The sequence below is a fragment of the Miniopterus natalensis genome, chromosome 5, assembly GCF_054644295.1.
Source record: "Miniopterus natalensis isolate mMinNat1 chromosome 5, mMinNat1.hap1, whole genome shotgun sequence".
Taxonomy (NCBI): domain Eukaryota; kingdom Metazoa; phylum Chordata; class Mammalia; order Chiroptera; family Miniopteridae; genus Miniopterus; species Miniopterus natalensis.
In genome coordinates, this window is record NC_142085.1 from 78,814,067 (window position 1) to 78,839,650 (window position 25,584).

General features: G+C 41.9%; 1 protein-coding gene across 1 annotated transcript in view; it reads left to right on the top strand.

Annotated features, from left to right (window-relative positions):
* The first annotated feature begins 12,857 nt into the window (after positions 1 to 12,857).
* UTRN (utrophin) overlaps positions 12,858 to 25,584 on the top strand; it is a 399,896-nt gene continuing 387,169 nt past the window's right edge. The window contains exons 1-2 of the mRNA XM_087817673.1: positions 12,858 to 13,295; positions 17,922 to 18,064. Of these exons, the coding sequence (XP_087673799.1) occupies positions 17,986 to 18,064 (79 nt within the window). The 5' untranslated portion in view covers positions 12,858 to 13,295; positions 17,922 to 17,985. The remainder of the gene's footprint in view (positions 13,296 to 17,921; positions 18,065 to 25,584) is intronic.

Sequence of the window (25,584 nt, forward strand, 5' to 3'; positions counted from 1 at the left end):
GAGGTCAAGTTCAGGGAGGTGCCACAGAGAAACCTCACTATTCATCCAGCCAGCTCCAGACAGTTAATCAATCACAAGGACAGAAAAATGAACATCAAGACTTCTAGAATTTAAAGAAGTTAACCCCAGGAATCTTGGCTCTGTTGATGCAGCTACCGCTCGAGTTAATATTGACAAACCGCACCATTAGCTGAAGGAAGATAAGGAAAATATGTAGGGCTCAGGCACAGTTGGGTTGAGCCACTTCATGGAATAGCTCTTGGAGAAGGTTCTACTAGAAATGGCCTGGTAACAAGTAGTATTTTGTGATTATTAAACAAGGGTTGTTATTCACAATAATTATGGCTCAACACCAAGAAATAAGCAAAAATTTAGTCATGTATCTTTGTGCTTTAATCTCTTTCCTGACCTCTTACCTTTCTAACCTATTATTTTAATTTGGTCCAGCTTTCCTCACCCGCTTAGTTTCAATTTTTTATTTAATTGTTATATAAATAACCTTAATTCCATGGTCACTAAATAATTAAATACTTATTAAGGCAATGAGAACAAGAAATTCTCTCTCTCTTCTCTTTTTTTAAAAAAACAAAGATTGGTTGACAGTCTGGTGATCTCAGCCCTAAAGTATTTGGCTTTCCCCTTTGTTCAGGACTCTTGGTAAGCTGGAGTGAGGGAATGATCTACAATTAAGATGATAATCCCCTTCTCTCCTCTTCTGCCCAAGCTTTGCATAGATAAATTGAACCTTTGGAATTTTTCAACATGCTAACACTCTTAAAGACTATTAATAATATTGCCTTTTGGGTTGACAGATTTATAGTTATTATAACTAACCTGAGCCAAAAGATGAACTAGAGATTTTTGCAAACTCAAACAAAACTTACTATGACTTTGAAACAACAACAACAAAACAAACAAACAAACCCAACAACTCAGCTTTCATAATAAATTTCAAAGGACAGCCATCATCAGAACAGTACTCTTTCCCCAAAAGCAGGAAAATTAAACATAGATACATATATTTAATGGATTTTACAACTGCAAAGCAGACAAAATCCCACCACTTAAAATTTGAAGTTAGAAGTCTGTTCAAAAATTTTGTTAAATTAAGGAAATCTGTTTCCCCAAGCGCTCTGGGATACCTTGTTGTTGAGGGAAGAAAAGACCCCTTTTCCCACCCTGCCCCCACCAGGCAGGAAGAGCTGGAGCTGGAGGCCTGGTCAGGGGCCATCAAAAGGAGAGATTTATTCCTTCTCAGTGGGGCTGGGCAGGGTGGATGCTACCAGGGCAGGATTCTGGTGGAGTATAAGCCCAGCCAGCATACCCAAAAAAGGGGCACGGCTGGGGTGGGGCACAGACTTCCAAATTTACAGCTGCTATCAGTTTCCCAAACTGTTTTTAGAATCCGCAGGGCTGGGAGTGGAATAGGTTACACTCATTTAGCAGGGTTTGGTTTGTGAATCTGGGAAGGGAGCCAGAGAGCCTTCTCCCATAATTCTGGAGATGATGTGTGCTCTCCAGAGAGATGTAAAGTTACAGACTCACAGACTGAGCCTTCGGAGATCATGTAGTGAATCCACCCACTCGTTTTACAGTCCACGCCATGAAGGCTCCAAAAGTTAAGCAACTTGCCCACAGTCATCACATAGTTGGTCTCTGATAGTTAGGACTTGAATCCAGTGTTTTCTTTCAACTCATTCCTATTTAATAAATCAAGTAGATAGTACATTAAAATTTATAAATATAAAAAACATGGACTTTGAAATATATAATTTTAATTGTAAAATATATGTAACATAAAATTTACATCTTAATGATTTTTAAGTGTACAGTTCAGTGGTATTAAGTATATTCATATTAATATATATATATATATATTTTATAATGTCCTGTATCTATGTGGAAATGGAAAAGGTCAGCCAAAAATATTTTCTCCTCATCAATCAACTATTGGAAACATACTATGCAACCGACACCATGTTAAGATCAGACAGCCTCTGGGCCCCAAGGAGCTTATACTTGTTCAGGTGACAAGATACATGAATAGGAGGCTAATACTAACCAGAAAAGGCAGAATATAACACATTTAAAAATGAATAGTACTGACAATCTGTGTTAAGAATCCAAAGGACACAATAATTATAAAACAACTACTCAAGAAACGGGAAGGTGGACTTGAGCCACATTAATAAAAGGGGAGAAGTCACAAGAGGACACTCCGAAAGAAAGAACAGAGTGGCCAAAGCATGGAGGTGGGCTATAAAAGACCAACAAAAGTGGTTAGAAAAGTCTGAGAGTAGCAAAAGTGTAGTCTGCTATTGGACTGAAATGGCTGATTTTATCTGAAGGAAACTGGGAGCTGCTGAAGACTCTTGAACAGCACACTTACCATGTTAAGCTGATGTGATGGCAAAGTGTAGGATAAATGGAAATAGGAAGAGCTGGATGAGTGAAGCCATTCAAAAGCTCAAGTACAGAGGAGGGGAGACAGGGCTGGGAATGGGTAACAGAGATATATGAAATATTGCAAAGGAAGAATCAACAGAGCTTACTAACCAATTAGATATTGAGAATGGGGCGGAGAGGCAAGAATCCTAGGTTCAAGCTAGCGTGACCAGGATTGTGGTACCAATTGAATGGGTTGGGTAATTCAAGAGAGGGAGATAATACTAAAGGGAAGCTCAGTTTTAGATATGCTGAGAAGGATAGAAAGACATCTAAGTAAAAAAGAGAAAGTAGTTAGAGAAATGTATAGAGTTGAAGAAGTGCCAAGTATTATTACTCAAAACATTTATAAACAATAAACCTTTATTTGCTCTGATTCCAACACTGTTAGTACAAAACTGTTTTACACAACATTTTCTCTTGATTTTTCTAAATTTATTTCATAGCAACAATATCATGTTGAAATGCTTGAGCCCAGCAACTTAATGTAAACCAGGATTAAAGTTGTTGAATGTATTGTCAATTTCCCATAGGCTTATTCTCAACTGAATACAACATTAAAAGGCCTTTATATCTCCAATTCCTTCTCCATTGTTGTAAAGTGAACCTTACATTGGCTTTTGAGTTACAACCTTTATAATTCTTCATTTAGAGTATGTCATATATTGTGATTAGTTTAATCATTACCATTTCAATGGGTTGAGGCAATCGACACATTGTTTCCAAAAAGATGCAGGTGAAAACTAAAATTGTATCAGAAATCATTTTAAATATTGATATTGTAGTGGTAGTTGCCCTCAAAGTTGAAAGTGCTTAGGGCCCATGATTTGGGTCTCTGGTTCCAACCAAAAACCATTGCTTTTTGTACTGTTCTGCACAATTCATGATTTCTATAAGACTATTTTGTTATTTTTATTAAAGTTAAATTATACATAATTTTAAGAATCAGTTAATTCTACTAAGTTTGCAAATATCAGTTCCCAAGCCCTTTCCTCCATAATCCCTTTGCCAAAACATCTACTTTGAACTTTTAAAGCTACTTCTTCGGTTATTTCCTCCATATCTCTAAGAAACAAGCTTGTAATGTTATTTCTTGGTTTTTGAGTGGTTTTTTTTTTTCAGTTTTAGATATTATCTATTGACTTCCTATCTTGAAGACGAGGATTAGCTGTCTTGTCTCCTCCACTATTACCAAACCCACTCGTAAACACTTGTCAGCTGTTCGTTCTTGCTCCTGAGATTTATTGCAGTTTTGATTGACTCCATGTTGAAGGTTAACATTATTATGACTCTGTGGGCTATTCAGTGTTGAGTCATATAGTAAACAATGATTACTTGTAGTTTTCCTTCAGTTAAGAACTGTCTTATTTTTTGCCTAGTTTTCAGTGTACACAATTATTTCTATGTACATATGTCCAGATGTTTAAATATCTTTTTGATACATTTATTTGTATCGGGGATTATATCAATTTTATCTTCGTAAGTCTCTTCTGGAGCATTTGGGCCTGGGTACGTCTGGATGGGTGGCCCCCATGCTTGCTGCATTGTCCTGGGTCTGAGAATTCCTTTTGCATTTCTCCTATGTTGACTCTCTTTTATCCGATAAATCTTGTCTTCCTTTTTCTTGACTTACTTCACTGTTTTGGTTATACATATCCTTTAGTGTCTATGAGAAAGGTGTGTGTATGTGGAGGATGGGTAAAGTTTTTCACTGAAAGATCTTTACTCTCCCACTTAGGGGAAATGTTGACTAGATAATTAATATTAGTTAGAAATCATTTCCCTTCAGAATTTTGAATTCATTGCTCAATTTTCTTCCAACTTCCTGTGTTGCTGTTGAAAAGGTCAGAGCCATTTGACTCCTGTTACTTTGTATGCGATCTGTCTTTTTTCTCACCTCTCTGGAAACTTATAGAATCTTCTTTTTGTCCCCCATGTTCTGAAATATCTCTATGATGTGCCTTGGTGTGGGTCTAGTTTCATCGTTTGATACTTGGTGAGCCTTTTCCCACTGGAACTATATATCCTGTAATTTTCAGAAATCTTAAATTATTTTGTTGGTGAGTTAATTGTTTTCTCTTGTCTGTGTTTAAGGAACTTTTCCTGGATCAGTCTTTTAACTTGCTTATGTTTCCCCTTCTATTTTTCATGTGTTTTCTCTAAAGAAAAAAAAGCCACTGGGATTTTGATGGTGACTGCATTAAATCTGTATATTGCTTTGGGTAAGATGAACATTTTGACTGTGTTGATTCTTCCAATCCATAAACATGGAGTATCTTTTCATTTCATTGTGTCTTTTTCGATCTCCTTTAACTATGCTTTGTAGTTTTCAGTATATAGGTCTTTCACATCTGTTGTCAAGTTTATTCCTAGGTATTTTATTCTTTTTGTTGTAATTGCAAATAGGACTTGTCCTTTTCTGAAATTTCATTGTTATTATATAGGAACCTGGCAAGGATAACCCAAAAAAGGAGCACTACAGACCAATATCTCTCATGAATACAGATGAGATCAAATACAATAACACATTAAAAGAAAAATACATCATGGTCAAGTGGGCCTCATTCCAGGGGCACAAGGATCACTCAGTCTATGCAAATTGATCAATGTAATACATCACCTCAACAAAACAAAGGATAAGAATCATATGATCTTATCAGGAGATGCAGAAAAAGCATTTGATAAGATATAACATCCATTTTATGATTAAAACACTCAAAAAAATGGGTATAGAAGGAAAATACCTCAACATAATAAAGGCCATAGATGACAAACCCACAGCTAATATCATACTCAGTGGTGAAAAACTGAAAGCTTTTCTTCTAAAACCAGGAACAAGACAAGGATGTCCATCTGCCCTCACCACTGTCATTCAGCATAGTTCTGGAAGTCCTGGCCAGAGCAACCAGGCAAGAGTAAGAAACCAAAGGCATCCAAATTGGGAAGAAGTAAATGTGTCACTTTTTACAAATGACATGATTCTATATGTAGAAAACCCTAAAGACTCCACCAAAAAACTATTAGAAACAATGAACAAATACAGTAAAGTTGCATGATACAAAAATCAATGTACAAAAATCCACTGCATTCCTATAGACTAACAATGAAATTTCAGCAGGTCCTTGGGGAAGGAACATAAAATTAAAGTAAAAAAGTAGCAGACAGCGTGATAAAGGCTTTATATTAAGTAATTCACTTGCTTCTCACAACAGCACATCAGGAAGCTATTCTTTCCATTGTACAGGCAGAAAGCTAAAGGATAAGTCCCACAAGATCATACAGCTAATAGCTATCAGTATAATAATTAGCACTTAGGTAGCTTCCATCCAGCCTTGTTCCCTCTCAGCTGCACTCTCTGTCCTTCCCCTCCCCCTCCCCCTCCTCTTCTTCCTCCAGGTTAACAATGAGCTAATCTAACATAGGAGTGCTCTCTTGTTTTGTTCTTTGTAATGTGAACACCCCCATCCCCACCCCCCATTGATTGCTTTATTTTACCTAAATGAACTCCCTAGCCTGTTTTGTATCTTTCATGTGTTTCTTTATCCACAAAATTAGAGGGTTGAAGGGAAGACTGCAAAATCCCTTCCGGGACCAACATTATAAAATTATACAAAGTAAATGAAACCAGGTAAAAGTAACAAATGTGATAACTCCACGACAAGGCACCTGTGTGATTCAAGAAGGGGTTCTGGTTCTCAGTGGGTGGGCCCCCTCCACTTCCCCCCCTCTTTCAAAGCCTCCTTTATTGCCCTCTTTGGTTCTATCAGTTGCTCTTTTCTCCCCAGCAGCTTAGCCCTTTTATTTTGTACTAGGCTTTTTTGGACCCTGCATTTCAGCTCCCGTAGCCTCCATAGTCCTCTCTTCCCTGCCCTCCTGCCACCAGATAGATGTCTCTTAAAAGCATCTGGTTAGAACCAGGCCAGGCTTTGTACCTCAATGCAGGCTGAATTGTCCAGAATGTTCCTGGGGTGTTGGTGACCCTTGGTAACCTCAAAGGTGAAGAGAACAGAATGAAACACTTGAATTAAAGGAGATAAGGCTAATAGTGGGTATTTTGAAATTAAGATTGATCCAGTTTGGATGTTTTTTTCTGCAAAAAGGGCAATTTCTAGACCCCTCTCCACTCATTCAAAGTGGCCTATTTGAGGCCCCCAGGGAGCAGTGGCTCAAAGTTCGATGACCCAACCATTCTGATCTAACCTCATGGGTTACTTGTTAAAACTGTAGCTTCCTGGGCCCCGCCAGACTTAGTAATTGAGAATTGCTAAGAGCTGTCAGGCAACCTGAATTTAAAATATTCTCCTTGGTGATTCATTTAAAAATCTTTATATATTTTTTACATTACAGTTGACATTCAATATTATATTAGTTTCATGTATACAGCATGGTGGTTAGACATTTATATAATTAATGAAGTAATCTCCCAATAAGTCTAGTATCCACCTAGCACCATACATCGTTATTATAAATTATTGACTATATTCCCCATGCTGTACTTTACACCCCAGTGACTAATTTGTAACTGCCAATTTGTGCTTCACCTTTAATTAATTAATTCCTTCACAATTAATTCCTTCACCTTTTTCACCCAGTCCCCTCACCCTTCTCCTATCTGGCAACTATCAGTTTGTTCTCTGTATTTATGAGTTTGTTTCTATTTTGACTGTTTGTTTATGCTGTTTTTTAGATTCCACATATAAGGGTAATCATATGGTATTTGTCTTTCTCTGTCTGACTTATTTCACTTAGCATAATACCCTCTAGGTCCATCCATGTTGTCGCAAATGGTGAGATTTTATTCTTTTTATGGCCGAGTAATAGTCCATTGTATGTGTGTATATATATATATATATATATATATATATACACACGACATCTTCTTTATCCAATCATCTCTCAATGGACATTTAGGTTGCTTCTGTATCTTGGCTATTGTATATGAAATATCCTTCTTTATCACTTGCTATAGCCTTTGCTTTAAAGTCTATTTTTTCTGATATAAGTATTGGTACAACAGCTTTTTTCTCATTTTTATTTGCATGAAATAACTTTTTCTCTTCCTTTACTTTTAGTCTGTGTGTGTCTTTCAATCTAACATTTTCTTATCTGGGAAGTTTTTTATTTCTCCTTTGATTCTAAATGATAGCCTCGCTGGGTAGAGTAGTCTTGGTTGTAGGTCTTTGTTTTTTATCACTTTAAATATTTTGTGCCAGTCCCTTCTGGCCAACTAAGTTTCTGTTGAGAAATCTGATGCTAGTCTATGGGTGTTCCCTTGTATGTGACTAATTGCTTTTTTCTTGCCACTTTTAAGATTCTCTCTGTCTTTAGCTTTTGGCATTTTAATTATGATGTCTTGGTGTGGACCTCTTTGGGTTCATTTTGTTTGGAACTCTCTGCAATTCCTGAACTTGTCTATTTCCTTTGCTAGGCTAGGGAAGTTTTCAGTCATTATTTCTTCAAATAGAGTTTCAATTTCTTGCTCTCTCTTTTCTCCTTTTGGTACCCCTATGATGTGACTGTTGTTCAGCTTGATGTTGTCTCAGAGGTCTAAAAGTATCCTCATTTTAAAATTCCTATCCCTTTTTGGTATTCTGATTGGATGTTTTCTGCTACCTATCTTCCAAATTGCTAATTTGATTCTCCACTTCATCTAATCTATTGTTGATGTTATCTAATGTATTCTTAATTTCAGTTATTGTATTCTTCATTTCTGACAAGTTCTCTCTATGGTTTCTATCTCTTTGTATAAGTTCTTACTGATTTCATCTATTTTGCCCCTAAGTTCATTGAGTATCCTTATAACCAGTGTTTTGAACTGTGCATCTGGTACACTGTTTGCCTCAATTTTGTTTAATTCTTTTCCTGGAGTTTTGTCCTGCTTTTTTATTTAGGACATGTTTCTTTATTCCTTCAGTTTGGCTGTCTCCCTGTGTTTGTTTCTATGTAATAAGTAGATCTGCTACATCTCCCAGTTTTGGCAGGGTGGTCTTATATAGTAGGTGTCCTGTAGGGTCTGGTGCAGATTCCTTGGTCACTTGAGCTAAGTGCTCTAGGGGTGTCTCTTGTGTGGGTTGAGCCTTGATTGCTATTGGCATGTCAGTGAGTGGGATTAACCCTCAGGCTATGGCGGATGAGCTATTGTTGTTCCTGGGGCCGACCCAACAGAATGGGATTTGCTTTAGTGGGGCACTGGTGCCTTTGTATGTTTCATTTGTGGAGCTAATTGGGTGGTGCTTTGGTGTGGTCTGAAGCCAGCCATCGGGTATGTTGGTTCTGGGGCCTCTTGGGAGTGGCTTTAGTGCAGGCCCAGGTCAGCTGCTGCCTGGGCTCAGCCCAAGGTTACCTGGTAGGATCTACACCTGGTAGCTCCCTATACTGGACTTGGAGGTGTCTGGGAGAGCCTATGCTGCAAACCGAGGCTGCCTGCCGTTAGTGTTGGAGGCCACTTAGCAAGAGGTACAGGTCATTCAGAGGCCAGTCACTGCTTGTTTGGATTTGTGGATCTTTGAGAGATTTTAGGAAAGTCTGCAGTGTGAGCTGAGGTAGGCAGCTTGTGAAGAACAGCTGCTGAAAGAGGTTCAAGCCAGGTGTTTGAGATGGGTGGGGTGGGGTCACCAGAAAATCACCAGGGTGGGGCTAGAGTGGTGTTAGCCAGGCTAATGGAGACTCAGATATGGCACCATCTGTGCGTGCTGGCTTTGTCAGAGGAGGGCTCAACAAAGGAATAATGTTACCTGCCAGCACTTCTGTGTCAGAGAGAGCTGCCCTTCCAGCTCCCCCCTCCCCCCACCCTCAAAGCCAAACAATTCAGTTCCTCCCCATATGTCACTGTAGCTGTTCAAGCTGCTGCCCCTTCTCTGTAGCTTAGGGTGAGTATTTGTGGGCAAGTGAGTCTGTGCTCAGGCTCTTTAAGAGGAATGCCTGAGTCTCCAGTGGCCTTCCATCTCACCTGGACTGAGTTGCTGCTGATTTTTACAAACAGCTGTTGTGGGGACTCCTCTTCCTGGCACTGGTGCTCCAGGCTGGGAGCCTGGTGTGGGGCTGTGACCCCCTCAGTCCTCAGAAGGTCCTCCACACCCAAGATATTTCTCCTGATTCTTAACCACCACACACAGGTTGGAGACCAGCCCATTTCAAGTCTCCACCTTTCCTACCAGTCTCCATGTAGCTTCTTTTTTTATCTCCTTAGTTATAGAAGTTCTGTTCAGCTAGACTTTAGGTGGTGCTCAAGGGTAGTTGTTCTATAATTTAGTTGTAATTCTGATGTGGTTGTGGGAGGAGGGGAGCATAGAGTTACCTAAACCACCATCTTAACTGGAAATCCAGGCTCGGGTGATTCTTTAGCTCATACATTGTAAGAAACTCTCCCTTTGTGCTAATTATTCTTAAAAGTTTCATGCATCATCATCATCATTGTTATCATCATCTCCTTAATTGTATCACAAAGAATTTCACATATATCTATCTTCAACTTGCAAAATAGGTATTAGATGTTTAACTGAGGAATTCAGCAACAATTTCAGCAAATATTCTAGTATCTATTTTATGTAAGCTACAGATGTATATTTTCTTGACCTGAAAAAGATAAGAAAAGGTAAATTCCCTAACCTTTCTTTCTCTCTTAAATGCTTCCATGTAGGGCTGTATTGATAGTCAACAACAAGGGTAAAACTGAAGGAGTGTCTTGCTTTTAATACACTGTGTGTCTGTTGTTATAGAGAAACTGCATTTATGTACTCTTGCACAAAGTTTAGTAGAGAAAGTTTCCTTTTTGGCTTTTATATTAGGATGCTGTTCCTTGTATATGAACAATATCTATGTAGAATCACGTCTCTATTATATATACGTACATGTGTATATATCTTTTATATGAATCGCCATATATACTACTCATATCATAATAGTTTCTCCTATGTCAAGGCTTTATCCCAATGACAGAAGTTCAATTTTCTTAAATTTTCACTGTTCTGTGGCAACTATTGGGTTAATGGTAGACCTTGGGCCACATTCCTATCACTTTGTCTGAATGTTCTGCATTGATCTTTGGAGTGGGCAGGGAAAACCCCACTGAGCACTGTCATTACTGGTCCGTGCCCTGCCATGTGACTTGCGGGTAGAATGTTGGTTGCAGGTGGTCTGTCTCACTTTCCCCCCAACTCGATTCTCAGGCTTGGAAGGAAGATCACACTGTCTGCTCTATGAAAACGTAGCCCTCTGTGGTCAGTATCTTCCACTAGATGTGATTCCCCACTTACAAAGGAAATAGGGAGCAGGACCAGCTTGGGTCCTCTTGGTTATCTCATCAATAGGAAGTTCTGTGTTCTCTCTTGCCCATGGCCTACAGAGAATATCAGTCTGTGCATGACGGAAGAAGGAAAACGGGGAATATAGAAACAGAGAGGCCCCCTGGTAACACACCATTAGCCATTGAAGCTGGAGTGTGGGGTGGAGTCACTCCCACACAGACGGTGGCTCTTGTCCCTTATGAGCCTTTCCTTACGGCCTTTGGGGAAGCTTAACTAAACATTCCCTCAGAACTTAAATACTCAGGAATTCTAGGTCCCCAAATGATTGTGTTTTTCAAAAACTTCGAGTTAAGTAATATTTATTTAGCACTTTGCAATTTACAAAGTGCTTTTCACTTACATAATTTTAAGTAACAAAATCCTCAAACACTCGAATGTGGTTTTATTTTAAAGGAGGAAATCTGAGTTTCCATCAACTCAGCAAGCAAGATAACAGTGCCCGATGAGAGCTTTAAGGGTCTGTAGAATTATCAGTTCAAAGAAACCACAGATTCCCTTAATACAGCCAGACTCAAGTAACACTTGATCTGTCATTTTCTTATGATACTTACTGCTGATCTTGCATATCCTGACTTGTTTACATGCCTTATCTCACTAGATTTGAAGTTCTATAAAGTAAGATTTCTAAGGGATTTTTACTAGTATCATTCACAGTGCCAGGGAACCTGGCAGGCCCCGAATCGGCACTTGTTGAATGAATGAATAAATGAATGAATGAAAGTGAATGACTAAGTTATAACCATCTCAAATTAATCTTCTGGATTTTATTTGGATTATATAAAGAAAAACCCTCAGGGAAGGAAGCTAAGCTAGAGACTTTAAGAAAGATGATCTTTCAGGACCTCCTACCACTCCACAGCATTTAGAGACTGGGGAAGCTTTCACTTTATAACTAATAAAAGGCTAGTGAATTCCTTCTGAAAAATTTGCTTAAGGCTCCAAGGGGTTTTATCTTTACTAACTCAGAAATTGTTTACTCTCAAATGCTAAATCAGCCAGAGGCCAGAGCTTGCTTGTCAATCACCCTTTCCTCTTGTTTATACCAACTAGTCACTTAGGTTGGTCTTTTCTTTCCCCTCTCAAGCTTGGTGATCAAATGAAAGAATAGCAGGAACACATGGGAATGAAATATGTGAGAAAGATGCTCACACAGCACAAACTCCTTTCTCCCCGGATATTTTTTAACCAACCCCTCAGCCTCCACAGAGGCTCTATAATAGGTGTATGTATGTTTGTGTGTATACATTGGAAAGGTAGGAATATAAGGTCAGCGCAAACACTATTTGTAGGTACGAATGAATATAAAACGAAATCTCAAGTTTGTCTTAATATGAAAACGACACTAAGAAAACCGTATAAAATAAATGTACCCTTGAAACTAGGGCTAACAGATCAGCACCGTCGGCCAACCGAGATGGATGGAGTGAGCGCAGGAGCAAATAAATGGAAATTTATCTCCACAGGAGAAAAAAATCACCCGAACCACTCAGTTTGCCTGGGGTAGGGGATTGACTCCCATATTGGGGTAATCTGAGTAAAGGGGATTGTGCTTGTGCGAGGCGGCGGTTCCAGCTCCCGACTCGGGAGCGGCGGGGGCGCGCAGCCCCAGGCCAGCCGCCGGCCGGGAGGGCGCGCGAGGCGGGCGCTGATTGACCGGGCGCGCGGTCAGGTGACTCCGGGCGCCACGTTCCCGGAGCCCAGCCGGCGGTGGCCGCCTGGGCCGGGCCGGGGCCGGGGCCGAGCTGGGAGGCGAGAGGGGCTGATCTCCCAAAACAAAGTTGCTGGGCTGGTGGCGGCGGGGCGCGGGAGGAGACGGGGAGCGGGGGCGCTGGAGCAGCGCGGGCCCGCGAACTGGACCTGCTCGGCCTCCTCCTCGGGAGAGCGGGCCCCGGGGTGCCCGGCCGCGAGCCCGGTCCCAGGGGGGCGCCACGGAGGGATCCAGCGCCCCACCCTTCCTCCCCAGCCTCCAGCGCTCCGCTCCAACAAAGGGGCCCGCCCGCGGCGCGGCGCGGGAGGAGGGGCCGGGGCAGCGAGCCGCGCGCTCCGAGTTGTGGAGCCGCCCGGCCCCGGGGCGCAGAGCGGGCGGCCGCTGCCAGCCGCGGGCTTCCTCCCGCCGCGGGGCGAGGCGGAGCCTCGGGCTCCCGAGCCGGCCGGGGAATCACCGGGAGCGGCGCCCCCTCCTTTTGGGTCGTTTCTGCCGACGGGAAACTCTCTAGTGTTTGGCAAACTTGGTGCCCGCGCGCCCGGTCCAGCTTTGCGCTGGGACTGTTTTGTTGTTGGCGGAACTCCTGGGCAGGAAGATTGCACAAGTCAGGCGCCTTTTTAACCGGGTGTCAAAATTCTTTTTTCCATTCGGAACTCGTCTAGGTCTCTAGAGTTCTTTCTTTTCTTTCTTTTTTTTTTTTTTAAAGTCGCACTACAGAACTCACGTTCGCACCCCCACCCCCGCGATTCCTACGACCCCAACACATCCAGACGAGCCCTGGGCCCGCAGGGCACGGCGGCGGCGGGCAGGCGAGGCGGGCGCGCGGGTCCCGGGAGCAGGTAAGTCCGTGCGCTGTTGAAGCCCCCGCCGGGCGATGGGACCCCAGCTGGGGGAGCGGGGCGCGGGCTGCGGGGAGGCGGACTTCTCTGCGGCTCCTGCGCCCAGGATCGGCGTCCCGAGCTCCTTCTCAACACCGAGGCTAAGATGTCACCAACTTTTGCGTACATACACTTTCCCCGGGACGCGAGCTCTGCTCCGCCGCGTGGGACAGAGAACGACCGAAACTTGGAGAGAGGAGGAGGTCCTGGGGATCCGTAGGAAAGACCCTCGCCCCCCCGACAGGTTCCCGGCGGCCTCCTCCCCGCTGGGCTGCGAGAGGCGCGCATCTGCGCCCGGCGCGGCGAGGGGCGCGGGGCCAGTGGTCTCCGGGGCGGGCCGGGGCCCGTCACCCACGCCCAGCCCGGGAAGGCGGGGCCCAGGAGGTGTCCGCTAGGAGCGGGCGGCTTGGTCGGCGGGCCGGGGAGCAGCTCCCAGCCTTCCGCCTGGCAGGAAACGTGTCCGACCTCCGGCGGTTGCTGCTCCCGAGGGTGGGGCTCCGGAGAGGGGACGGTGCGTGGTGCGGAGTCTTGGCATCTCTTTCTGCTACTGGTAAGGTCATTCATGCCCACCTTTGGCCCCGGCTCCCAGGCTCTGGTTGTCCAAGGCCACTTAGAAAAACCAACAAAGCACCCATTTTAGGCTGTGCAAGTTCTAGTAGGCTCGCTGGTAAAAGAATTTCCCCCAAGGCCAGGAAAGGGACTTGTTCTAGGGAAGGAGAAAACCCGCCGGACCTCCTGGCGCCGGACGACCCGCGATTTGTTTTACGTTCAAGTGGAGAGCCCGGGGTCTAACCTGGTCTAAGGGCTTCGCTTTCCGGGATGGTCCGGGGAGAGCCTCCCGTTTCCCAGCCACCGGGTCACCTTGGTCGCCGGGGCCTCGCGGGTCAGTGTCCCACGCGGCTCTCCCGAGGGTCCGTGCAGCGGGTGCCGCCGCCCGAGCGCACGAGCTCCCGGGAGCCCCGGGTGCTGGCGTCGGGGCCAGAGCTTCGCCGCCTCGTGGACCGGCGGTGGCACCGCTTAGTAAGTTGCAGCGGCCTCGGGAAGCCGGGCTGGCCCATCCTGGCTGGTGGCAGGTGGGCGCGGGGGACGCGGCCCGCGGAGGAGCGCGGCTCGTGGGCGCTCCAGCTTCCCGAGTTCCAGGCGGCGAGGGCCCCGCGTTACGCAGTCACTTCCCACCCCCTCCACCCTTATTTATGGGACCCAAGAGGCAGCTCTTTAACTCTCCTTTGGGTGTTTACATACAATTTATGGGCCTGTAAACAGTATTAATCACTGTAGTATTAACCTTCCCTGGCAGCGCTTCCCAGAGTGAATGGCAGTTCTTGGCAGTGGGTGGTGCCTTTTACTATGTATCAGGCACAGTGGCAAACTTTCCCCCCCAGCGGCTTCCCTTTCCAGTGTTTCTAGCGAGGGTTTTGGTCCCCAGTGTCAATGAATGAGTATTTTTTACTCAAGGATCAGCATCTCATTTCCATCAAAATTGTACATCGTTGGACATATCTGTAGTCTTACAGTGTGTAATTCCCATGTTATTTTAAAATTAAAACATTAGCTTTCCCTTTAAGACCATCTCCTATCCTGTCACCCCAGGTTGGTTTATTGCCACCGTCATGGCTTCAGGTCCATGGGACAGCCAGACCTGTTCCAAAGAACAGTTGGTGAACGTGGAGTTTAGTGTATTGGTTTCAGTGAGAAGACCTGGCTAACCTTCGCAGAAATCCTTATCGGGGCCCAGAGACAGAGCAGCCGTAACAAGAAGTTACAGTGTTAAAGGGCTTAAAGCTTCTAAAGCAGCCTACCGTTCATTTATTCTGTTTCTCAACCAGCCCTGTGTGGAAAGGGGCCTTCCCTCCATCTCCCAGAGGTGAAGGTGTTCGTGATGAAACTTTGATTCTGTCTCCTGACAGCCAATTATAAGTCGCTGCAGCATTTATCGATTTAGAAGGAGGTGCTCAACCCTACCACTCCTGGCAACAGGTGGCAGTTGGTGGCTGCCACTGTTTCTCCCTCCTTCCCATTCTCCCCTTGGCCTCTGATCCCCCTTTCTGCTGTATCTTTGTAGCATGTAAGGGATTTTGATCATCAAGAAGGGAAAATTTGAGAAATTATCTTAAGGAGAGTGCCAAAATAAAATATTATAATGAATTTAATTTAATGTGCAAATGAAATAAAGTCCTGTGTAAACAGTTTGCTTTTTTATGGGGTGGGATAGGTCTTTGGAAAGCACTGGAGTGAAGACCTTTTGCTAAGACTGGTTATGGAGAGCATTAGAAATATCTCTCAAAGAGGATAGTTAGTTTTCCAGTAAAGAGAATTTTGTTGGGCAAACCTGACTTTCTATAATAAAATTTTACATCCATTCCTGTGAACAAAGTTTTTGGTTTTTGAATATAATATAGTACACATCAGAATTCAGGAAATCTTTTACAGGTAGGTACTCCCCAAAGGGAACTTAATCTCATAGTAATCCCTAAAGTCTTCACAGTAGTAGAGCAATATAAAAAAATGAAAAAAGTTTTTTATACTCATAAATTTTGTCAGACTGATGATCCACAATCCACACAGTCCTCCCTCCTGGAGAGTCAATCATTTAACAATCTATCACTATTTTATCTGCCTCAAACTCTTAACACAAAATTTTTCTCTAAGATAACTTTGATCTCTTTGTTTTTATAACATACCCTTTCTCTAACTGATCAGGATAAAAATATAATAATTATTATGTGTAACATATTTATATTATAAAGTAATGTGATGTTTCCTTGAATATTATATGTCATAAAGATAATATAGAAAATACTGAATAGTACATACATATGCAAAATGAAATATAAAATAATAATACCATATGATGTGTCCTTAATTTAAAGAATTTAGTTGTCTAATCCTAGCTAGCAGTAAACTCTGGTTCTGACATATGTTGTAATAAGTGAAATATTGTCCATTATTCACAGATTAATACTTGGATGTGTTGACTGTTATATTCCCAGACATGTCAATGATGAGAGAATCATTGATTGGCTGCCTCCTGCAGGCCCCTATCTGGGGATTGAGCCAGCAGCCCAGCCCACAATCCAGGCATGTGCCCCCACCAGGAATCCAACTGCAATCTTCTCAATCACAGGTTGATGCTCAACCACTGAGCCATGCCAGCAGGGCAATGATTATTTAATTCACATTTGGAGTCTACTTAAGGGGCTCTTAGGATAGAGCCCAATTGCTGATTGAATTCTGATTCTGTTTGGGTTTTGGGGGCATTGTGTTATAGAAACTATTAGGGTGATGCTGTACCCTCACATTCTTAAAGAAAAGGTTAGGTATTGAGGATAGAACCCTCAATTCTTTCAATTCTAAAGATGTGTCCAACTAATTAGTTTCTAAAGATTAAAGTTATTTTATTGAGTGATGTCTATACCCAGCAGAATTAATATGATACACCTTCTAAAATGATATAACTATTTAGATTTGTATCTGATTCAGACCGTTCCTGAGATCGGACCTGTATATCCAACTGCTTTTTGTTATTTCCACTTAAGTATTTCAGAAGCACCTCACACTCAGCAAATCCAAACTGCATTCATTACTTCTTCCTTCAGTGGCTTATGCTCCAGAGCCCCAGCTCAGTGCATGACTCACCCTCTACCCAGTTACCCCAGCTGAAGCTGGGCAGTCACTTTGTGCCTTTGTATCCTGAACCTCTCGTATCCATCCAGTTCCCAGATCCTGTGCACCTTCTTTATTCAGTATTTAAATATCCCACACATGCACCTGTTTCTTTCCATCTTCCCTTGTTTAGGCCACAATCATTTCCTGCCTGTAATATTACACTAGAAAGAATATAAACCTAAAACCCCCATATGCTCTTTAACTATATTCCCCACTTAGCGTTTTCCAATATTTCATGTCTCTCTCTCTCTGCATGTATATGTATACATTTGTACATAGATATAGACGTACAGACATACAGACATATAGATATATAGACATATAATAGATGGATGTATGCTGTCCGGCTTGAACTTCAGTTGAAGATAATATCACACTTAATTGTTAAATATTTCATCATGTGTCTTCTACAATCAAAGGCATATCCTTGTACAAGGACAAAACCATTAACTGATATTCAAGAAGTTTAATGCTGATAAAATAATATTGTCTAATATACAGCCCAAATTCAGATTTTTCAAATTATCCTAAAATGTGTAATTTGAAAAAATTCTGAATTTAATCAAGGATTACCTAATTAAATTCTTCTCACCCTTGAAAACTTGGCTCAAATGTCCCTTCTTCAAGAAAGCCTTCTCTAGTTGCCCAGGGCAGGTTAGATTCCTCTGCTATATGATGATGTTACTCTGTGCTTCTCTGTTGTATGTTTGTAGCATATCAGAAATAATTCATTATATAGTTAATTGCTTTTTGATACTCTTATTCCCATTGCCCAGATCAGTGCCTTTACACATAGTAGGCCCTGAATAAATATTTCCTGAATAAATGGTTACAATATATAACTGTATATGACTATATATATTAAATAAAATATGTATATATGTATTTTTTTCAAGTCAGTACTTTCCCTTTTCTCTTTAGGTATTGATGTCTTAAAGAAAGAAGATTTAGTCAAGTGTTTGGATTTTATTGAAAATCAGCAAAGATGGCCAAGTATGGAGAAGAGGAGGGCAGGCCAGACGATGGGCAGAACGAGTTCAGTGACATCATCAAGTCCAGATCTGGTGAGTAGTGGAAGCCTATGAAAATGATGAGTTTTTATGCATAAACTACATAAAAGACAGGTGGTGGTTTTTTTTTTTTTGGTGTGTGTGTGTGTGGCTTGTGTAGCACTGTTCTTGTGAGACAGATTTCTTTTGAGAAACATAATTCTGACAAAGGAGTATTATATTGTAAAGGGTAACATAATGTCTCTGAGTGTCCTATCTTAATTTCTCAACCCAATTCAATCTCGTTCTGCGCTGACTGGCATTGCTGGGTGACGCTGTGACCGGCAGCTGAAAGCTGTTCATTTATCAGACTAACCTCCTTTAACACAAAAATATAGCTGAGCATTTATTTTTCTCCCTTTCAGCCTATTTTATGAAGTTGAAGGGATTATATGCTTAAAGTAGGACGTACCAGTGTTTCTGGCAGGATGGACCTTCTGAAGTTTTGCTTTGGTTGCCATATGTCCTTGCCCCGGTTCCTTTTGGTGGCCAGGGCTAGGCCAACAGGTGTCCTACCTTTGCTTTCATTTTTGAAACTTTTTATGGACCTTCTCAAGGTACAGTTTTCACCTAGGTAATCTAATCTAATGAACTAGACCAAGACAGATTAATGGTTTTCATATGAACGTTTAAATTGGGGACCTAAGATACCACCCCTTCCCCCAGTCTTTTTATATAACTTGAGTGCTTTTCCACTCTCACTGTTCAAAGGGATCAACTGGGGAGTTTTTAAAAAAATACAGATGCACTGGCTCCTCTCCAGACGTATTGAATAATAATTTCTAGATTTTTAAAAAGCTTCAAATGTAAGTTTGAGACAGGCTGTAAGGGGAGATATTTTTGAGCAGGCTGGGCTTTTTTGAGCTTTGAAAATTACACAGAACTCCACCCTGGGTGTGAACACTATACTTAAGTAACCTTGAGAGTTGCTCTCAGGTATAAAATTACAACCAGTGTCACTTTAAAATAAAAAAAGGAACATATGGCCTGTTTTGCTCAGTGTACTATCTTTATATTATGTTAGGAGCTTATTTCTTATTATATGAAATGGCAGAAATATGCACTGAAAATAAGCTCTAAATTAATAGACATACATACACATTGAAAATTCACATTTCTTTCTTTGATACTGGTATTGATTGATCGGTAGAGATTTTGGTTATTGCAGTCTTGGCTCTAAATATGTAGCTACTATTATGGAGCTTGAAGGATCTCTTGAGGGTACATTACAGCTTACTCTCTTGTTTTAAGGAATGCTCTGATGATGTTTCTTCCTCTAAAATTCTTTTTGTTTTAAATGATTTAGTAATATAATGTACTATGTAGAATAAGGGATTATCAATATCTTCGTAAGAGTAGAATGTATATCTAGAACTATGTAAATGTAACAAAGAAGAAAGTGAAAGTGAGACAGTTGAACATATCCATGCTGGTCAAGTTCCATACATTGTAAGGAGGTATATTCTTAAATAGTTGTCACCCTCTATTACAGTAAGACCTTTGATCTTTATAACTATGTGCTTTACCCATGCCCATAAAAAAATAATTGTATAAGTTTCGAAATACTAAGTGTATATGATGAGTGCACGTAACTTCCAGACTATTCTTTAGATTAAAAATTATCATTTAAAAAGACTTACAATTCCCATAGACTGTTGGGGGACAGTTGGGCAGAAATTGCCACATGTTTTTAACATGTGTATACCAATCGGCCCATTAACTCTATTTTTAGAATTATTTCCTAGAATATACAGAAATGCACAAGCAAGATCCCAGCATTTTTAGAATAGGAATGGTGTAAACACCATAAAAATCCAGTATTGAGGACTGGTTAAGTCATAATTTCCCCAAGTATTGTGAAAAGAGCACAAAGTTCTAATGTGTCATTAAAATAGGGTGCCATGGACAGATAATTTTAGGAGTTAGAGATCAACTTACTGTATTCACTTAGTGTATACACTAAGTGAATCTGAACTGACATAGAGAATCTCATTGGAGTTAATTATATGAGGGTGTACTCATAAAGTAGAAGATTATACATTCATAAAAATGTTATTGATATGTGTATATACATATAGAAATAGGTTCTTGGCATGGTTAAGTAAAAAAATATATGCAATATGAATTCAGTTATGTGCAAATTATTTTTTCGAACAATTTAGCAGATTGTACACTACAATGTTTATAGTGCTACCTTGGCATCTTGGGATTATTATTTTTCTTTTTTGCTCATATGTATTTTCTAAAGTTCTTCAATGAGCCTGTATTACGTGGTTCTTATTTCTAAATACTCTCAGATTGCTTAGAGTGTTTTAATGCCAAGGATCTGACTGTTACATTTTTTTCCCTTGGTGGCACCTACTTCAAAACACACTGAAAAGTTAGCTGCTGCATAGCTGAGACATGGATCACATTCCTTTGGCTGGATTATGTTGCAAAAGCCAGTAGATACATTTGGATTTGAATGGGCCTGTTAGCCCCAATTCTGCTTTCTGGAAAACACAGTTTTGATTCTTTTAAGGTAAATATTGGTACACAGTGGTAATGTCTTTTGGTATGTCCAAATGTACATTCTGAATAGGGGTTTTTAGTTCAGATTAAGTCAAAGGAATCATCTACATATAAGACATTTCAAAAAAACATCTTTCCTGGACATGTTCTATGCCTAAGTCGTTGCCTTTTCATTGTTTTAAAGGGATGCTTTTCTATAGGAGAATTTCAATTCTAGTCTGCTCCTCTAGGTTTTTTTCCTTTTGGGGACTGGATATGGAGGAGGGAGCAAAGATTAGGGTGGGAAAAACTAATGTTGAGAGTAAATTGATTAATCTTTTGGTTTATGAAGATTCCTTCTCCCCCCTCCCCAAATCCTTGAGTTTGGAAGGCTCAAAGCCCGACATAATACGAATATTTGTGCATTTTATATTTAGTTATTGGGATTATTTATATTGCCCTCATTCAGTATTACTTGGCTTTATGATTTGTATGAGGTTTTAAATTTTTTATGTGATTTCCACCTTCTAAACAGACATAGGAAATTATCAAGGGTAGGTGGTGAAATAGTTTCATGGATATATGACACCATACATTTCTTTATGGTTGTGGTACATTTACCTTGGATTTGAGTGAACTTTTGAAGAGAACTTGAAAGAACATGACCTTTAATGATTAAGATCTTGGGGCGAGGTAAACGGAGACCTTTGTTTTCCTAACTTAAAGATACCTAAGCCAAGTTTGTCATCAGCAACTGCGTCTTTGACAGCCTGAATTAGTAGGCTTCAGAAAGCTCACCAAGTAAGTAAATATTTTGAGAGAGTAGGCCAAGGTATAGAGTTGTTTGCTTGTTTGTTTGTTTTTAAAGGGAAACATATTGCCAATGGAGTCTGTGATGTGTACATTTCTGCTTGGAACATGTTAAACATGAAATAATAAAATGGTTTGGGATGCATGTCAAGCCGAAGAATATCCTCGTTGCTCCGTCATTCTGTCAGTAGCTAACACGTATTAAAGCTGGTGAGACAGAACAAGCCATCCTTTTCTTGTCAGTTCTGTTGCGGTTTTACCCTAGAGCCTCCTAGCGGGGGTAGATCTCAAGGCTAAAGACAGTGTCACCTGGCTACCTGTGGGGATTTTGACAACCTGGGGATTCGAATCATAGGCTCTCAGATGGGAAGGGCCCCTTGTGGAATGAGTTAGTCAGGTAGGCGCCCCGCTGTTGCATGATTCAGTGCCTTCTTTAAAGGGCCTTGGGTAGGAAGCCTGAGTGTAACAGTTTTACCGTTTCTTCTTTCCCCTCGACTGGTCCTGGGATCTAACTGCTGAGGGAGTTTGAGGGGCAGTATAACCCGGCCGTGCCTCGAGGCGGTTACCCAGCCCCTGCCTGCACACCTCCATGACGGGATCTCCTTGGCCGTGATGAGGAGGAAACTCTAGCAGTTTACATTTATTGAACACAGACTGTGTGCAGATGTGTTGTCAAGAGTCTCATTCTCACAACTACTGTTTTACAAGTGGCAAAAGTGAGCTACCCACACAGAAGTAACTGAACACACTGGCCTGCCTTCCAGTTCTCCAAAGGCCCCGTTTGCCTATCTCAGGGCCTTTGCACATCCCTTTACACCTGCCTTTGTCTGATGGGCTCCTTGTTATCGTCTAAATTTAGACTTAAATGCCATCTCTGAGAGATCTTCCCAACGTATCTTTAGCAAGTAGCTCTCCTTTGCCCGGCTAGAGTGGGTCAGTTGGTCGAGCATCGTCCTGTGCTCTGAAACGTTGCGGGGATTCTCGGTCAGGGCACATACCTGGGTTGAGGGTTTGATCCCCAGTTGGGGAGCATAAAGAAGGCCACCGACTGATGTTTCTCTCTTACTTCGATGTATCTTCCTCTCTCTAAGCATGCCCTTGGGAGAGGAATATAAGAAAAGGAAAGGAGAGTAGCTTTCCCAGTCACTCTTGACTGCATCACTCTAGTTAAGTTCCCTCTATATTCTTAACACTATCTGGCACTTTTCTTGTTTTGTGTATTTATTAATGTCCTTCCCACTAGAATTTAATTCCAAAGGTGCAGGGACCAATACATCCCTGAGAGTGAGCCTGGCTCCTAGCTCCTAGTAAGTGATCGATGAATGTTTATTTAATGAAAAAGGCTTACAGAGCTAGAAAGTGCCATATCTGGGGTTAGAGCTCTCAGGTGATCTGACTCCAAAAACCCTGTATTTGATCTCCGCATGGCACCAAGTCTCCTAATTTCGTTGCTCGTGGATGATTCTTCTTCAGTTGGTGCCTAAATCTATCGCTTACAAAATTTTCACAGTATTGATTGGATTTATACATGCCTCTGCCTCTTCCTTTATGGCCTAGGCTGGGACCCTGGGCTGTGAGGTAGAGCTTTCCTGGGCCCCCAGCTGTCATCATAGCTCTGCCAAGGGAGGGCCAAATTGTAGGAGGTGCGACCTGCTGCTCCCAGACCTGTCCTGGCCTTCCCTGGCTCTGGTCTTTGTCATTCTCTGTGAAGAGTTAGCAAAGGGGAAAATACCAGAGGACAGGCAGTCCTCTGGGTGGAAGGCAGGGAAATTGATAATCTGTTTCTGACGTGCATTCTCCTTTCTCTTTTCTTCCGACTGCCGCTCAAGGCTTTTCACTGGCTGGTGAAAAAAGGTAGTGGATTTCAGATGCACTGCGATTTGGCACAGTTCAAGTCCTGGTCTGATGCCCAGATGGGTATCTGTGGGTTGAAAGAGTTGGTAAGAGATGGGGGAGGGGAGGCAAGAGAAGAGGAGGCCAGTGAAATAAAAAGAAAATGAATTATTTAAGATGGAATATTACACCTGGTTACATTTACAGCAAGCCTGCTAAAAAGGTGCTACATTTACAATAAAGTCAGCTTGCTTAGAAAGAGTCAGCGTTATGAAAATTACGAGGAACATGAGCTTATTTGTTTATCTTTCAGAAGCCTTTCTTTCCGAAGGACGGTGGTTAAGTTGTGTTTAGGGAGTCATTGGGCTGCTTCTTTCTGTTTCATTTAAAGAAATATCTCTGCAGGGATTTTTCTAAAGAGCTTAAGGGACTAAAAATTAGTTTTTGTGTTTTTTTCCCCCTGAAGTTTTGCATGGCTGGCATACCTGTGCTCTGAAGGAAAGTCTTTGAACAGGTTTGGTTTTTTCCATGAGCCCTGGGGATTTGTGGGGAGGGACAAGTAGCCCCGATGGAAATTCAACTCTGACGGAGTCGCGCAGCTATTCTTGTGATGCCTGTAAAATCTCTGTGTTGTTTCCTTGTTACGCTGCTGTAGTGCAATCAAAGAAAAGTTTCTGGATTAAAGTGATTCTCCTGACTTGTTCCTGTGGTTGTGAGAGCTTGGTAGGCGACCCGTTCACGATAGGAAAACGTGAATTGCTAAGAATGTTCTGGGCAGTGGATGTACATTAATTATATAGACAGAATGGAAAACTCCATTTTATTGAACCTTCATCGGGGCCAGAAGTTTGAACTAGAGGCTGATACGATGATTTTCAGGGAACAAAGGAACATGTGAAGTCATTGAAGCAGTTGTAAATATTAGTTAAAATTTAATCATGAAAGGATGTGCAGGTGGTTTCCTTTCGGATGTACTGGCTAGCTTCCCCCCTCCCCCACCCCCCACCTTAAGCTGGGTGTGGAGGGAGAGATATTTGCTCTATTTTTATTTTTGTATGTCTTAACTGTATAATGACAGACACACTGGAGTCAGTATTTGGAAGGCGAGTTGGTGTGAGTTTTAAATACATGGGAATTTACTCCCCAAGTGATGGCTTGTGGGCTGAGAAATGCTCTCCAGCCCCAGCCCTTCCACCTTGCTGCTTCTGGCCCTGGATGTGCACAGGCCAGCTCCACGGAACCTTCGCACAACCCAGCGCCCGAGGTTTATTTACAGCCGGTGCGGCTTCTCGGTCAGAAGCTTGCACTCCTGGCCTAGTGAAACCTCACATCAGTTTTGAGAATTCAGTGTCTTCAAAAAAAAAAAAGAAAAATCAATTCTGTCTATTACAGCCATTGAGCTCAAAGTGTAAAGTGTGAGTAACATTTCATAGGTGAATGTTCTCAAATAGGCTTTTTTTGGTGGGTGGGTGGCTGGCTAGTTCTTTTGATTTCTGTCTCGTTCAGTAATTTTTGCATTTAATTATGAAGCAAAACTTTTTTGAAAGGGCAGAAAAAAACACATAATCACATTTCTGAGTAGCAGGGGAATCCAATAAAAATAATCACTTTATGTCCCTAAAGTGGTACAACTTTGCAATCAATACAGGTACTGTAACTGGAAAAGTATTATCTGTTTAGATCTTCTCTAATTCCATGGTGTTAATACTTGCAAATTTCTTCTATTCCATTTTCTTGTTAAGATTTTGGTATGATCTTTATGTGAAGAGACTGTGTGTGTGGGGGTGGGCATAGCATTTTGAGGTTGAAACTAATTGGTTGGTTCTCTTGCCCTTCATACGTTGTGTGTGAATCATGTCAACATTAACTCAGTAGTTACATAGATGTATGCATATGCTTTCCTTCTGAAAGTCAGGTTTTGGGCTCATTCCACGTGGAGTTTCTAGCCCGGGCTGCATGTCACAACCACCCTTGGGATTCCGCCTCAGTCATGTGAGCAGGTCCCCGGCATCTGGAGTTTTAACAAGCTCCTCGGGTTATTCTGTTTATTGCCATTGATTGATGGACGAAGGAGGCAGGTTTAAGGCTCCCGGAACGAAAGAGAGTGGTCTGTGCATTTCTGAGGAGCAAGGAGAGCTCCAGGCAAATGGTCAAGATTATTTCTCTGTGTGAACACTTCCCTTTAAGCAACTGCAAAAGGAAGCAGATATCTTGGTATAGGATGTTTTTTTCCCTTTTGTCTTGTGTTTTGAGGAGTTTGGGTTGTGCTGAGCAAAGGTGAACCTGTGGAAAGTGGGCCAGGAGAGTGAAGGCACTTGGTGCATTTCTTACTGTGGCCCATTGAGCCCGAAGATCATACTGGAATATTCAGCGCTGAAAGATTCCTTCATTGAGCCCCTGTG